Source organism: Rhea pennata, chromosome 10, assembly GCF_028389875.1.
Source record: "Rhea pennata isolate bPtePen1 chromosome 10, bPtePen1.pri, whole genome shotgun sequence".
NCBI lineage: Eukaryota > Metazoa > Chordata > Aves > Rheiformes > Rheidae > Rhea > Rhea pennata.
In genome coordinates, this window is record NC_084672.1 from 1,179,943 (window position 1) to 1,191,265 (window position 11,323).

General features: G+C 48.9%; 1 protein-coding gene and 1 non-coding gene across 3 annotated transcripts in view; one reads left to right on the plus strand and one right to left on the minus strand.

Moving 5' to 3' along the window:
* The window catches only part of ADAMTS7 (ADAM metallopeptidase with thrombospondin type 1 motif 7), a 77,839-nt gene extending 70,390 nt beyond the window's left edge, over positions 1-7,449 (minus strand). Inside the window, exons 1-3 of one of the 2 annotated variants that reach the window (XM_062583558.1) lie at positions 7,365-7,449; positions 5,690-6,042; positions 449-647 (exon numbers count right to left, since the gene is read on the minus strand). In XM_062583558.1, the coding sequence (XP_062439542.1) occupies positions 449-647; positions 5,690-6,042; positions 7,365-7,449 (637 nt within the window). Of the gene's footprint in view, positions 1-448; positions 648-5,689; positions 6,043-7,364 lie in introns of those variants that run through there. The other variant, XM_062583559.1, reaches the window with a different exon arrangement.
* Positions 7,450-11,127: 3,678 nt separating this feature from the next.
* Positions 11,128-11,200, plus strand: TRNAK-CUU (transfer RNA lysine (anticodon CUU)). Its single transcript has one exon. It is a non-coding gene; the product is annotated as a tRNA-Lys (tRNA).
* The last annotated feature ends 123 nt before the right edge of the window (positions 11,201-11,323 follow it).

Sequence of the window (11,323 nt, forward strand, 5' to 3'; positions counted from 1 at the left end):
ACACCCACCAGAGGGATCCACAGCACTGCTAATCACTGTCATGCCAGCACTCCTTCCAAATAAAATATCATTGCTTAGCAAGACTACATAAAATTCATGGTTTCCCCACGCAAAGATTATGGTTCAGTTACTTCTTTTAGTGATTTGAGGGTTTTTCCTTCTAGCCAGCCCTGTGGCAAATGGGACCTTCAGCACAGCAAAGTTCAAACTAAGAGCAGCATCATTCACAGATAAAAGTTGTATACTGGAAGCTTAACATGAGAGATGAATGCTGGGGTTTAAGATTAACACGTCTGCTGAGGGAATTTAGGGGACTCAGCACCTCAAAGGCTTGGTGCATTTTCATTTATCTTTTTACTGTATACTTCAAAGTTATAGAACTAAAATGATGAATCCTGGGACCAGGATGCTATGGCTCATTGAAAAAATGCAAGAAAAAAGAAAATACCTTGAACGCCACATGTTTTCCACACAGCTGGCTCCTTTCTGTCTTGCACTCCCCTAGCTTCCATCGCCAGTCCCTGTGAGTTGTGCTCTGGAGTATGGCGTTTATATATTCTGTGGGGCTGAGCTGTGCCATCCTTGCGAAAATCCGCAGCTAGTGGTTCAATGAAATAATCTTCATTCACGAGCTGAAACACGCCTTTCTAGGAGAGAGAGAGAGAGAGAGAGTTGTAACTGCAAAGCCATCTGTACCAAACACATACTCACAATGATAAAATCAGGAATTAGATAGGTTTGCAAAACTTCCCAGAAAAAAACAAATCTTCTCTACAGAAACTATTTTTATCGATGTTTTGAGCTTTGAACTCTCAGACAAAAGAGAATAATCCATCATGGATGAAAGTTTAAGAAAGCAAAAAGCTAAAGAGACTCCAATCACAAACTGCAGATATGTAATGAACTGGAAGGATGGGACTGTAAGGAGGAGTTGAGACACAGAAATGAATTCTCCAGAGAAACAGAATCAGAACACATCACAAGTATGTGCATATGATCACAGACATTCTTTTCTCCTCTGTGCTGAAGTCACCTCTCTTTCACCTTACTGGAGTTCTGGAGTGTCCAGGAAGCCAGTCCAAAGTACTGGCTTTGACTACAGCGCAGTTCCAGTCTTTTGAGTAGCTGTTGCACAAATGGAAGTATTTTCATAAGGATATCCTCCTAAGATAAAGCCAGTTGCTTCTGCCTTTTGTGCTATCTAAGCACCACCATTCTGAACCATTGAGTTACAGACTTCCTATGGTCAAACCTCAAAAATCCTTTAGGGAAGAGGAAGAGGAAGAAGAATCTGTAGGAGTACTTGATCATGGCAGGAACTCAAATCAAGGAAAATCAGTATTAGGATAAGGAGCATTGTCTCTAAATGCAACAGAGAGGCTGTGTTATTGGCATCTTTCCTTTAGCAGGAAATGAAATCCTAAAACTTTCTTTGGTTAATTACGAGCTCTCTGACCCCTGGCCCAGCTGCAATACTTCGTTACAGAGTCACCCAGGACTCCAGAGCCTCTGAACTGTATCTCAAGTACAAACAGCTATTTGAAAATGCTTGCATTTGCCTGATGGGAAGTTCTTTGAAAGGACAGCTTCATTCCAAGGACAGAGTTTCTGAACTGCAGTCTGCAGGTTTATTGCAAGCAGACAGTCATTCAGTTAGGAGAGGATGCTGCCATTAGCAATATTTCTTAAGTGTATTATATCCCATAACACAACTCCATCTGTTCTTTATAGAGTCAGTTACTTCAGAGCAGCCTCACTCTTGTCTGGAGCAGGCTGAGGCATCCTATGCTTACTCAACAACTCGTTCATGTTCAGCTTTGTCTATTATCTTCAAGAGACCACAGTGAGTCCCAGGGAGGTTCTGGGCTGTTTAGAGAATGCAGTAGCACTCAGTGGGATTTGCTGTCATCGAGAAGGTATATTTATCTCTGTATAAACACATTTGGTTAACCTTTTTGCATTTTTATGTCATAATCCATTTTAGTAAACTGTACTAACACCTGTAACTCCTGCTTTTTTTACTCTCTCTCACAACAGTTTCTAACAACAGCATTAAAAAAATCTTGGAAAGCACAAAATTTTACTGGAAAACTAGCGCAAGAGAGAACAGAATCCAGCTCTTAAGACTGAATTTTATTTTAAAATCATTGACAGAAAGAGTTCAAAGTCTTGTAACTAAGAAAATTCAAGCCTGGCCATAAAAACAGAGCTGACATAAGACAGGCCAAGTGTGTTAAATAAGGTGTAATTACTCCATGTTGCACTGTTGATAACTACTAGACCAGGTGCTGTGCAAAATGATAATAACAGAGAAACTTGGCTCTTAGAGATGCTAATGTAATGAATGTCAACACTTTATATTGTCGTAAGTCGGAATTTTGGGTCAAAGTGTCTTTGCATTATGAGTTATGATTGCAAAGTGCTTTTAGTAAAGCAATATCGGGTTTGAAACACGAGGTATTACCATCATGTATAAACATAACATACTTATGAACCCTATAGGTCTATGCTTTCACAAAATAGTAATATGTTTCTTGTTTACACTCTTTAATACCTGGCGTGATTCCAACTGGTATGTGATTAATTCACTCTAACAAAGCAATAGTTCAAGGATACACATTACTTTCCATAACAATTATGCAAGTCAGATACTACATGTTGGTACAGTTTTCAGTAGTTTAGCATGTGTTTAGTATGTGTCTGATAAAAAGTCATTGTTTTAAGACTGAGTGGAGAAGCCTTAAAGCAATTTACAGGAATCCGAGGTTCACAGTTTATGGACTGTAGGGCAGTGCGATGCTGGGCTACCTTACATCCCTCTTATGATGCTCAGCTAATGCCTTTTGTGAACTAAGGATTTCTTCTGCTTCTTTACAATTAATAGCAATCCCTAGCATTTACATTATATTTTTCCTTTTCAATATACTTTACAAACATTAACTACATAGTTCTCCAAATACTATTACAAAATGGGCTGAGCTGGGAGACATATTATATGAATGAAAATCATTTAAAAAGTAATTTCCTGTCTTGTTCTACTACTTGTAGTTAATTTATAAAGCGATATTTAATTATGTTAATTAGTTCCTAGTATATATTTCAAAAATGACCTGTGTGGACATACTTCAGCCTACTCACTATTAGTAGTTTATTTTTGCCTGACTCACACTATAAGATTGGTTTTCCAAATCATATGGTAGTTTTTCAGCTCCCTGGCAGGATGAGGCGCACAAACATTTCCAAAACCATCACATATTATGAGGGGGTGTCCATGTGCAGATGCACATTCACAGGAGCATTCATGACACTTTCTATTTCCGTGTACATTACAGAAATCACTATTTCTCTCAAACAAACGTTCACAAAAACGTGACTCAAATGCATATGGTTTCCTCTCAGATGCATTAGTCTATTTTTTAACTGAATGAATGAGCCTGGCTATTTTCTGCAGCATTTATCCCTCTGAAGACACGAGTTATTATAGTCTCAGCTTGGTAGATGGAGAAGCTGCCCAAAGCTGCAGAGGAAGTCAATGCAAAGGCCATGTCAGAGCTTGGACCGTGGATCCCAACTCTAAGCTAAGCTGCTTGTCTCTTGTCTCTAGCTCTCCCTGAGAAACTCTGGCAGGCTTCATCCAGGCCCAAAGCCCTTGCTGGCAGAAATCTAAGTTGCAGAACTAAGGGCAAAAGTGCAAATGAAAAGACCTGACCCAATTGCTCAATGAGCTATAAACTACAGGGAGCTGCTGAACACCCTCAGATACTGTTGTATTTGGTTATATCTCAGGATGTGCTCAGCATTTTGCATGACTTTCTCCATGCCACATTGACAGAGTAAACTCTTCTTGACCTCTGCCTTGACCACTACACACATTCAATGTCCCCCCCATGCTTGTGCCATTTCTGCCAACTTCTTTTTGATTTTGAAATCTTAGATCAGATCTAACACAGTCGAACAGCCATGGGTGTGTGACCTTGGCCCCTATCCTCTTAGTCCCTCCACCTCACCATCAGCCATGGGTGGAGAAGGTCTGACCACTCTTCCTGTAGCTTCATTGCTTCTGGTCATAAAAAGGCAGCAGTAACATCCACCTGCTGCTCATCTGCGCACAACACTCTGTATGTGCTTCAGTAGTGTAGTTTTGTGTTTCCAGACAAAGAGCAATGATTTGTGTGGCCTATGCAGATCTCTGAATTAGCCTGGTAGAACATGATGTATTTTAAAATCAATGTATAGACATACACTGTGTTTCTCTAAACACATGAAGCTTAAAATACAAACACAGTCCCACAGCTGAACTGAAGCCACCTGCAGCAGGCCAGCAGATGCAATGATCTGATGAATCTCACACATGTGCACACACAGCCCCTGCCACAGAGAGCCAGGGCTGGAAATTGCATCTCTCCAAATCCACAGATCCTGGGCATGAGAACTGCTAATGATTCTTCCCTCTGCAGCAGATCAGACCCCATACCCAGTGCATATCCTGAAGCAGCAGGGCTCAGTGTCTGGGGTGAGCCACTGCAAAGCAGAACTTCCCATACATTCCATTGCTTCCTGCAGTCCAGCCAGGGCACTTATTATCCCATCGCATCTGCTTGGGAATGGGGAGGTCTGCATATGATGTGAGTTACCAAACTATATGACGACATTTCTGCAAATGTCTAAGTGATTTTAATCTCTGGAGGGACTTGGTACCCGTGCTAGTGAGATGCAAACAAATGCATAATTATGTTAAAAGCAAAATCTTGCATTGCAGAGTATCTGTAACAATAGTATTACTTGAGAAAGTAACTTTGGCTTTCAGCAAGATTCACACTTTTAAATGTCAAGATCACATTGAAATTATGACTTTGCTCCTAAATCACTTGGATATGCTATAACTGCTGACTTTTTGTTGGCTAATCTTAACAGATGCAAGTAGGTGAGAATCTATTCTAACAGGTAAAGGAAGCTCTAAGTCAATGTATGTATTTCCTGTGTCACCACTAGGAAAGATACATTTCCCTTTATACCCACATCTAGCTTGTCATCACCACAAATTTCTAGTTTTTTTATTGCTGTTGATCATTTATATAACAACATGGCAGCTTAGGTGTTTACAAAACACTAAGAAGCTTCATTATACATGAACTGCTTTATCATAAATATCTTCAGCCTTTGAACACCTTTTCAAATTTGTCTCACATAATCCTACGCTTATACATTAGAAGATGGAAGAGATAAGAAAAATCACAGAATCATAGAATGGCAAGGTTGGAAGGGACCTCTGGAGATCATCTAGTCCAACCCTCAGTGTAGCCTGAGGGATTGAATTGAATATATTGAATATAATATATATAATAAATATATAATATATAATTGAACATAATATATAATTGAATTGAAATACGGGGATTGAAACCACGACCTTGGCATTAGCAGCAGCATGCTCTAAACAACTGAGCTAAACCTAAAAATGCTTTCTTCAGGAATTTGGACAGAAACACAAACAAATATAGGCCCAAACAAAGTTCTGAAACCACTGCAATCCATGGGAAATTTCTGTTAACTTATTCAAGGCAGCATCAAACCTGTATGATGAAATCCTGACTCTGCTCCTGCCAATGAAGTTTTGCCATTGCTTTCCACAAAAAGATTTCACACAACTTCTACTATTCTGTTATTGCTTAAAAATCTCAGTACTTACCAGTCCATCACATGTGCTGAGTGCTGCCAGACCACCTTTCAGTGTCTGGCTCTGAACCTCCCCAATCATATGGCAAGAGTTGTAACTGTGAGATCGGATCTTGGCGTTAGTGATTCCCCCGTACCGTCTCTCGCTAACAAACCCAGGTGCAAGGAGATTGTTATTAAGGCTTAAGTTGAATTTCAGGGCTTGTCCTTTGTAATGCAGTTCATAAAAGGCGAGAATATTGTTCCTGGAGGAAAGAGACCTTTTATGAATTGCTCGGTGAGACAAATCATATGACAGGAATGATCCACTCTCGTCAATCTTGATTGGATGAACAATGTCATTGCTGGAATACTGCAGAACAGGATCTGTGAAGAAAGGATTTCCATGGTTAGTTTTAGAGTTAATAATCTTTCTTTTCAAAGCCCTTCAGCTAGATGCTGATCTCCAAAGAAAGTCAGTGGAATAGCTAAATAAGTACCTATCATACCAATTTCCAGGACCTAGAAACAGTAAGTGCAGAATTCATTTTGCGCCACTAAAACAGCCCAATCTCAAGTGAGCTCGCCTGTTTTAGACACCTGCCTCAGGACGAGATGAACTGCAGGGCAGAAGTACCTCTTTCCTTCTGCTAACTGGCATCTGCATTCGGACATGAGCTCTGAGGCAGAGGCTGTGTCACAGCAATTCGGAGCTGGAGTTGAAGGACAGCAGATGGGGAATTCAGACAACCTGAATTATGTCAGCACCAACAGTCATGCCAGCTACAACTGCACCAGAGCACCTCAGCTGCACTCCAACTCTTAGGGTGTTGTTTCAAGGCAGTTTGGGTCAGCCTAATCCAAGTGACTATGCTCTTCCCTTTCCCTCTCCAGCAACACATTCCCATTTCTTCCCACCAGCTAACGCTGCGCTCAGAGACTTTGTTGAGCCACCTCTGGTAGCTGATCCCACTCCAAAGTGCTGTGTTTCTTGCAGCAGTAGCTGTGAGGTTGCTTCCCAGCCAGATTAGATCCCTTGTGAATGGAAGGGGTGTCTCGTGTCCTAGGGCAGCTATGGGAACAGGCAGGAGGGCACAGCAGAGTGGAAGGGAGGGCAGAGACACTACGGGCATGGGGCGTGCGGGGAGCCTGGCTGGGCTCTCCTGCCCCTGGGGGTGCCCAAGGCAGGAGCAGGGACTGGGATTCTCCCTGAGAGGGGGAACAAGAAGAGGGAAGGGACAGAGGAGTGTAAGGAAGGGACTGTGCTGCTCTGCTGCCCAGAAGCTGGCAGGCTCTGCACTGACCAGCAACTGCTCTGCCGTAGCCGGGGCTATCCCCAGCTCCCTCGCACATCTTCCGGCAGCTGGGAAAAAATAAATTCCAGTTAGGAAATGGGCTCCGGCAGCAAAGGCTCCTGTGCCGGCTGCAGCGGTGCTCCCCAGGGCAGCCGGGATGCAGAGGTGCGGGGACCCCGGGGCAGCTCCCGGCTTCGCCTTTGCACCTAGGGCAACACCACGCAGCTCCGCGCACCCCGCGGCAGCTCCGCGCACCCCGCGGCAGCTCGCCCGCAGCTCCACGCGCCCAGGCAGCTCAGCCGCGCACCCGGGACAGCTCCGCGCGCAGCTCCGCGCACCCCGGGCAGCGCCGCCCGCAGCTCCGCGCACCCCGCGTCCATCCCCGCTCGCCCCCTCCGCGTCCCGCCAACGCACCTGGCTGCGCGGGCCGGTGGCTCCGCTGCGCGGCCGCCAGCGCCAGCGCGGCGGCGAAGAGCAGGACGCTGCCCGGTGCAGGCATCGGGGCGGCCGGGTCAGCTCGCCGGGCGGCGGGGCATGCCGGCGGCGGGGCCGGGGCGGGCTGGGCTCCGCGGTGCGGAGGGCGCAGGCCGCGCAGGGCAGAGCGCTCCCGCCGCGCCGTGTGCCGCGGGGGCCGCTCCGCTCCGCTCCGCTCCGCGCCCGGCCGGCCCGGCCCGGCCCCGCACGGCCCGAGGGCGCCGCCCCGCGGCCCCGCCTCGCTGACGGCCGGGAGCCGCGGCGCCGCCGCCCGCCCCGGGGGGAGCCGGCCGGGCCCCCTCGGCGGCCGGGAGCGGTGACAGGAGCCCGCGTCGCGCCCTGCGCCTTCCCGGGGGGGGGGAAGGGGGGGGAGGGGGCGCCGCCGGCCCGGCGTCCCCCGGGGCAGAGCCCCCTCAGGGTCAGGGCGCCCCCTGCAAGAGGGTCCCCCCGGGGCAGGGTCCCTTCAGGGTCAGGGTCCCCCCGGGGCAGAGCCCCCTCAGGATCTGGGTTCCCCCCTGCAAGAGGGTCCCCCCGGGGCAGGGTCCCTTCAGGGTCAGGGTCCCCCCGGGGCAGGGCCCCCTCAGGGTCAGGGCCCCCCCTGCAAGAGGGTCCCCCCGGGGCAGGGTCCCTTCAGGGTCAGGGTCCCCCCGGGGCAGGGCCCCCTCAGGGTCAGGGCCCCCCCTGCAAGAGGGTCCCCCCGGGGCAGGGTCCCTTCAGGGTCAGGGTCCCCCCGGGGCAGGGCCCCCTCAGGGTCAGGGCCCCCCCTGCAAGAGGGTCCCCCCGGGGCAGGGTCCCTTCAGGGTCAGGGTCCCCCCGGGGCAGGGCCCCCTCAGGATCTGGGTTCCCCCCTGCAAGAGGGTCCCCCCGGGGCAGGGTCCCTTCAGGGTCAGGGTCCCCCTGGGGCAGGGCCCCCTCAGGATCTGGGTTCCCCCCTGCAAGAGGGTCCCCTCAGGATCTGAGTTCCCCCCAGGGCAGGTTCCCCCACTCCAGTCAGGGTCGCCCACAGGTCAGAGCCCCCCTGCGGTTCTGGGTCCTCTTGGGCCCCCTCAGGTCCAGACCCCGCCAGGTCCAGCCCTGCCCTCCGGGCCCGGGTGCCCACCCCCCCCGGCTATGGATTCCCCTGCCCCCTCTCCGGTCCAGGTGCTCCCCAAGTCTGGGTCCCCCCAGGTGTCCTCTGGGTCCCCTCAGGTCCAGCCGTGTCCTTGGGTCCCCCTCAGGACTGGATGTCCCCAAATCCCTCTTACATTCAAGCTCCCCATTCGGGCTCTGGGCCACCCCCTCCCTCACCCCCATCGCCAGCCCCTCTGCAGTGGGGCAGAAACCCCTGTTTGAGGCTGGGCCTGGAGCCTGCTGGGCACGTGGTGGCACTGTGGCAGGGCAAATCCCGAGGAGCCATCGGGGCGAACGGAATCCTCAGCCACCTCGGCTGCAGTGACCAGCGGCGCCTCTTCCTACTTTTAAACAAAGTGCTGCAGAGAAAGGAGCAGGATGTTAGTGCCAGAGTCCTCCACAAAACCTTTTCTCCCTACACCTTTATCCCGGCAGCAGCCGAATTTGCACGGGTGCTGCACTAGGTGATGTCTGTTCCTCAAATCTCATCAAATGCAGATATAACATAAGCTGAAGAGAAGAAACAGTGCTCTGCCTGCTCCTTGTGCTGTTTCACAAGGGCAATCTAGGTCTTTGTGCGGTGTAAAGCAATAAAACTTTTCCTGCAGTGAGCGCCAGTGCTCGGAGAAAAGCCTGTATGTTTGCTAGAAAACCTCTCTTTCCCCTTCCTGCCTAGTAACTGCATGGTTCTGCATGGTAACTGCTCATCCATGAGACTACTGCCTCTCTCCCCCATCTCATGGCGCTTCTGCACAAATATCAATGAAAAATATATCACTTCTTCAATGCTTTACTTAGGATCTCAATTTTCCCAGCTAAAAATACCTAAGGTATCTGAGGCTTTCTCTTTTTATGTAGTGTTTTTCTTTTCAGGATAAAATGAATGGGAAATATAAAACTTGGATAATTTGATTCCATAACTCCTTGGCAGGGCATTCAGTCTGCAGGAAATTATAGTCCTTTCCTCATTAAATACATCTGATTATTGTTAATGGCATACACTATTTGTATCACTTCCTCTGCCTGTTCCTTCTGCACTTCAGGAACTCAACACCTCGTTCTATCTATTTAAAGCAGAAGAGTAAAATGTTTAAAGAAAAACAAAAACAAGTATTTAGTTTCAGATAAGTACATTCTGAAAGATTACTTGTGAGTGAGATTTAACAGGTTTATGAAAATAGAGTTGTTCCTGTCTTGCTTCTGTGGAGTGCTGACATTTTTTAAATAAAGCAGTTCTTAAAAGTGCACGCATTTCTAAGTACAACTCAGCCATAATACATCCCAAGATATATTTGGCATGGGGTGAGACACAGGTAAGAATATTTTACATAGCCTGGTCTTGCTGGAGGCTTCCCCGCTGCTGTGCTATCATGATTTTCTGTAGTGATCTGGGCACCCAGAGCACAGGGGAGTGCTTGTGCCATTATTTTAATGTCTGTCTGATTTGCCATTCCCAAAGTCAGGCATGTTGTGTCTTCTGCAAGCAACACAGAGGAGCAGGATGAATTCTGAAAGCATCCTGTCATTTAAACACAATTGCTCCTGAACAGCTCTGAAAGGTTCCGAAAAGGCGCGTGCAGTCCTACCCAGTGACCGGTGTGCTGCGTACTGCGACGCTGACAGTGGTTTCGCTGAAGAGAAATGGCACATCTGGACACTTCTGCCTTTTACTTGACAAATACCTTCCAAGCTGGGCCCTGAAACAGCGCTCACATTCGTGCATCGGAAAGGACGCGTTATGTGCATGTAGAAGAACCAATAAATCTGTGGAGAAAAATAAACTAACGAACAAAAGGGCTGAGTCCTGCATGGATTTTACTGGGATTTCTAGATGTTCCCTCCACCCCGAGGCTCTTCGGAGCCGCTGCGGGCGCAGGCAGGGTGCGACCGTCCAGCCCCGCGGGAGCGAGAAGCAGCTGCCGCCGCCGCGCAGGGCTCCCTGCTCCCCGCGGGTCGCGCTCTGAACCTAGAGCGGAGCTGCGCAGTTTTACAGTGTGCCGCCCCGCGGGAACACGCCAGTTCCACAGTCATTTCGCTATCTGCAGAAATGCAAAATATTTATTTACTTATCTTTTGAAAGAAAGATGACTTTGGAGACTGTCTCGTATTTCCAAATTGCCTGCCGCCTTCCTAGGAAGTTTACTTTTTGCGCTGCTCCATTTTTGTTGTCCTTGGTGGGATTTTTTTTAAGTGATCCTGATTAAAATATGAAAACAGAGATAGGGTAAAATAATCACAGGAAACATTTTAACAGAGAAAACACCAAACATCCAGCTGCGTCTATAAACAGAGGATATTTGCTCAAATGTGTCGGATTGGCCAAGATTACTCGTTTCAAACCCGCCGCGCGGACAGCCGTCGGGGCGGACGGCGCCAGGGAAATGTCGGCGCCGCCCTCGCCGGCCGCGGCCTCGCCGTCGCCGCGCGGCGCCCACGTTGCCCGTCGCCGGCGGCTCCCGCGGCTGCCGCTGCGCAGAGCGGCGCAGCCCGGCCGCGGCGCCCCCCCGCGGCGCGGAGGATTCCCTGGTAGGTGCTTGGGGGGGGGGGGGCAACACACTGTTGACTACAGCGGAGGAAGGCCGCTACACACAGCGCCCGGCTAGCTCAGTCGGTAGAGCATGGGACTCTTAATCCCAGGGTCGTGGGTTCGAGCCCCACGTTGGGCGCTTGCCTTTTAGTTTTTTTCCTCACTTTGTTTTCATTCTTTGCCATCTCGCTTCTCGCTGCCACGCAACAGCGACTCAGATGAAGCCCATAACTGCCGATCCGACGGAGAAAGAGCTGCACAC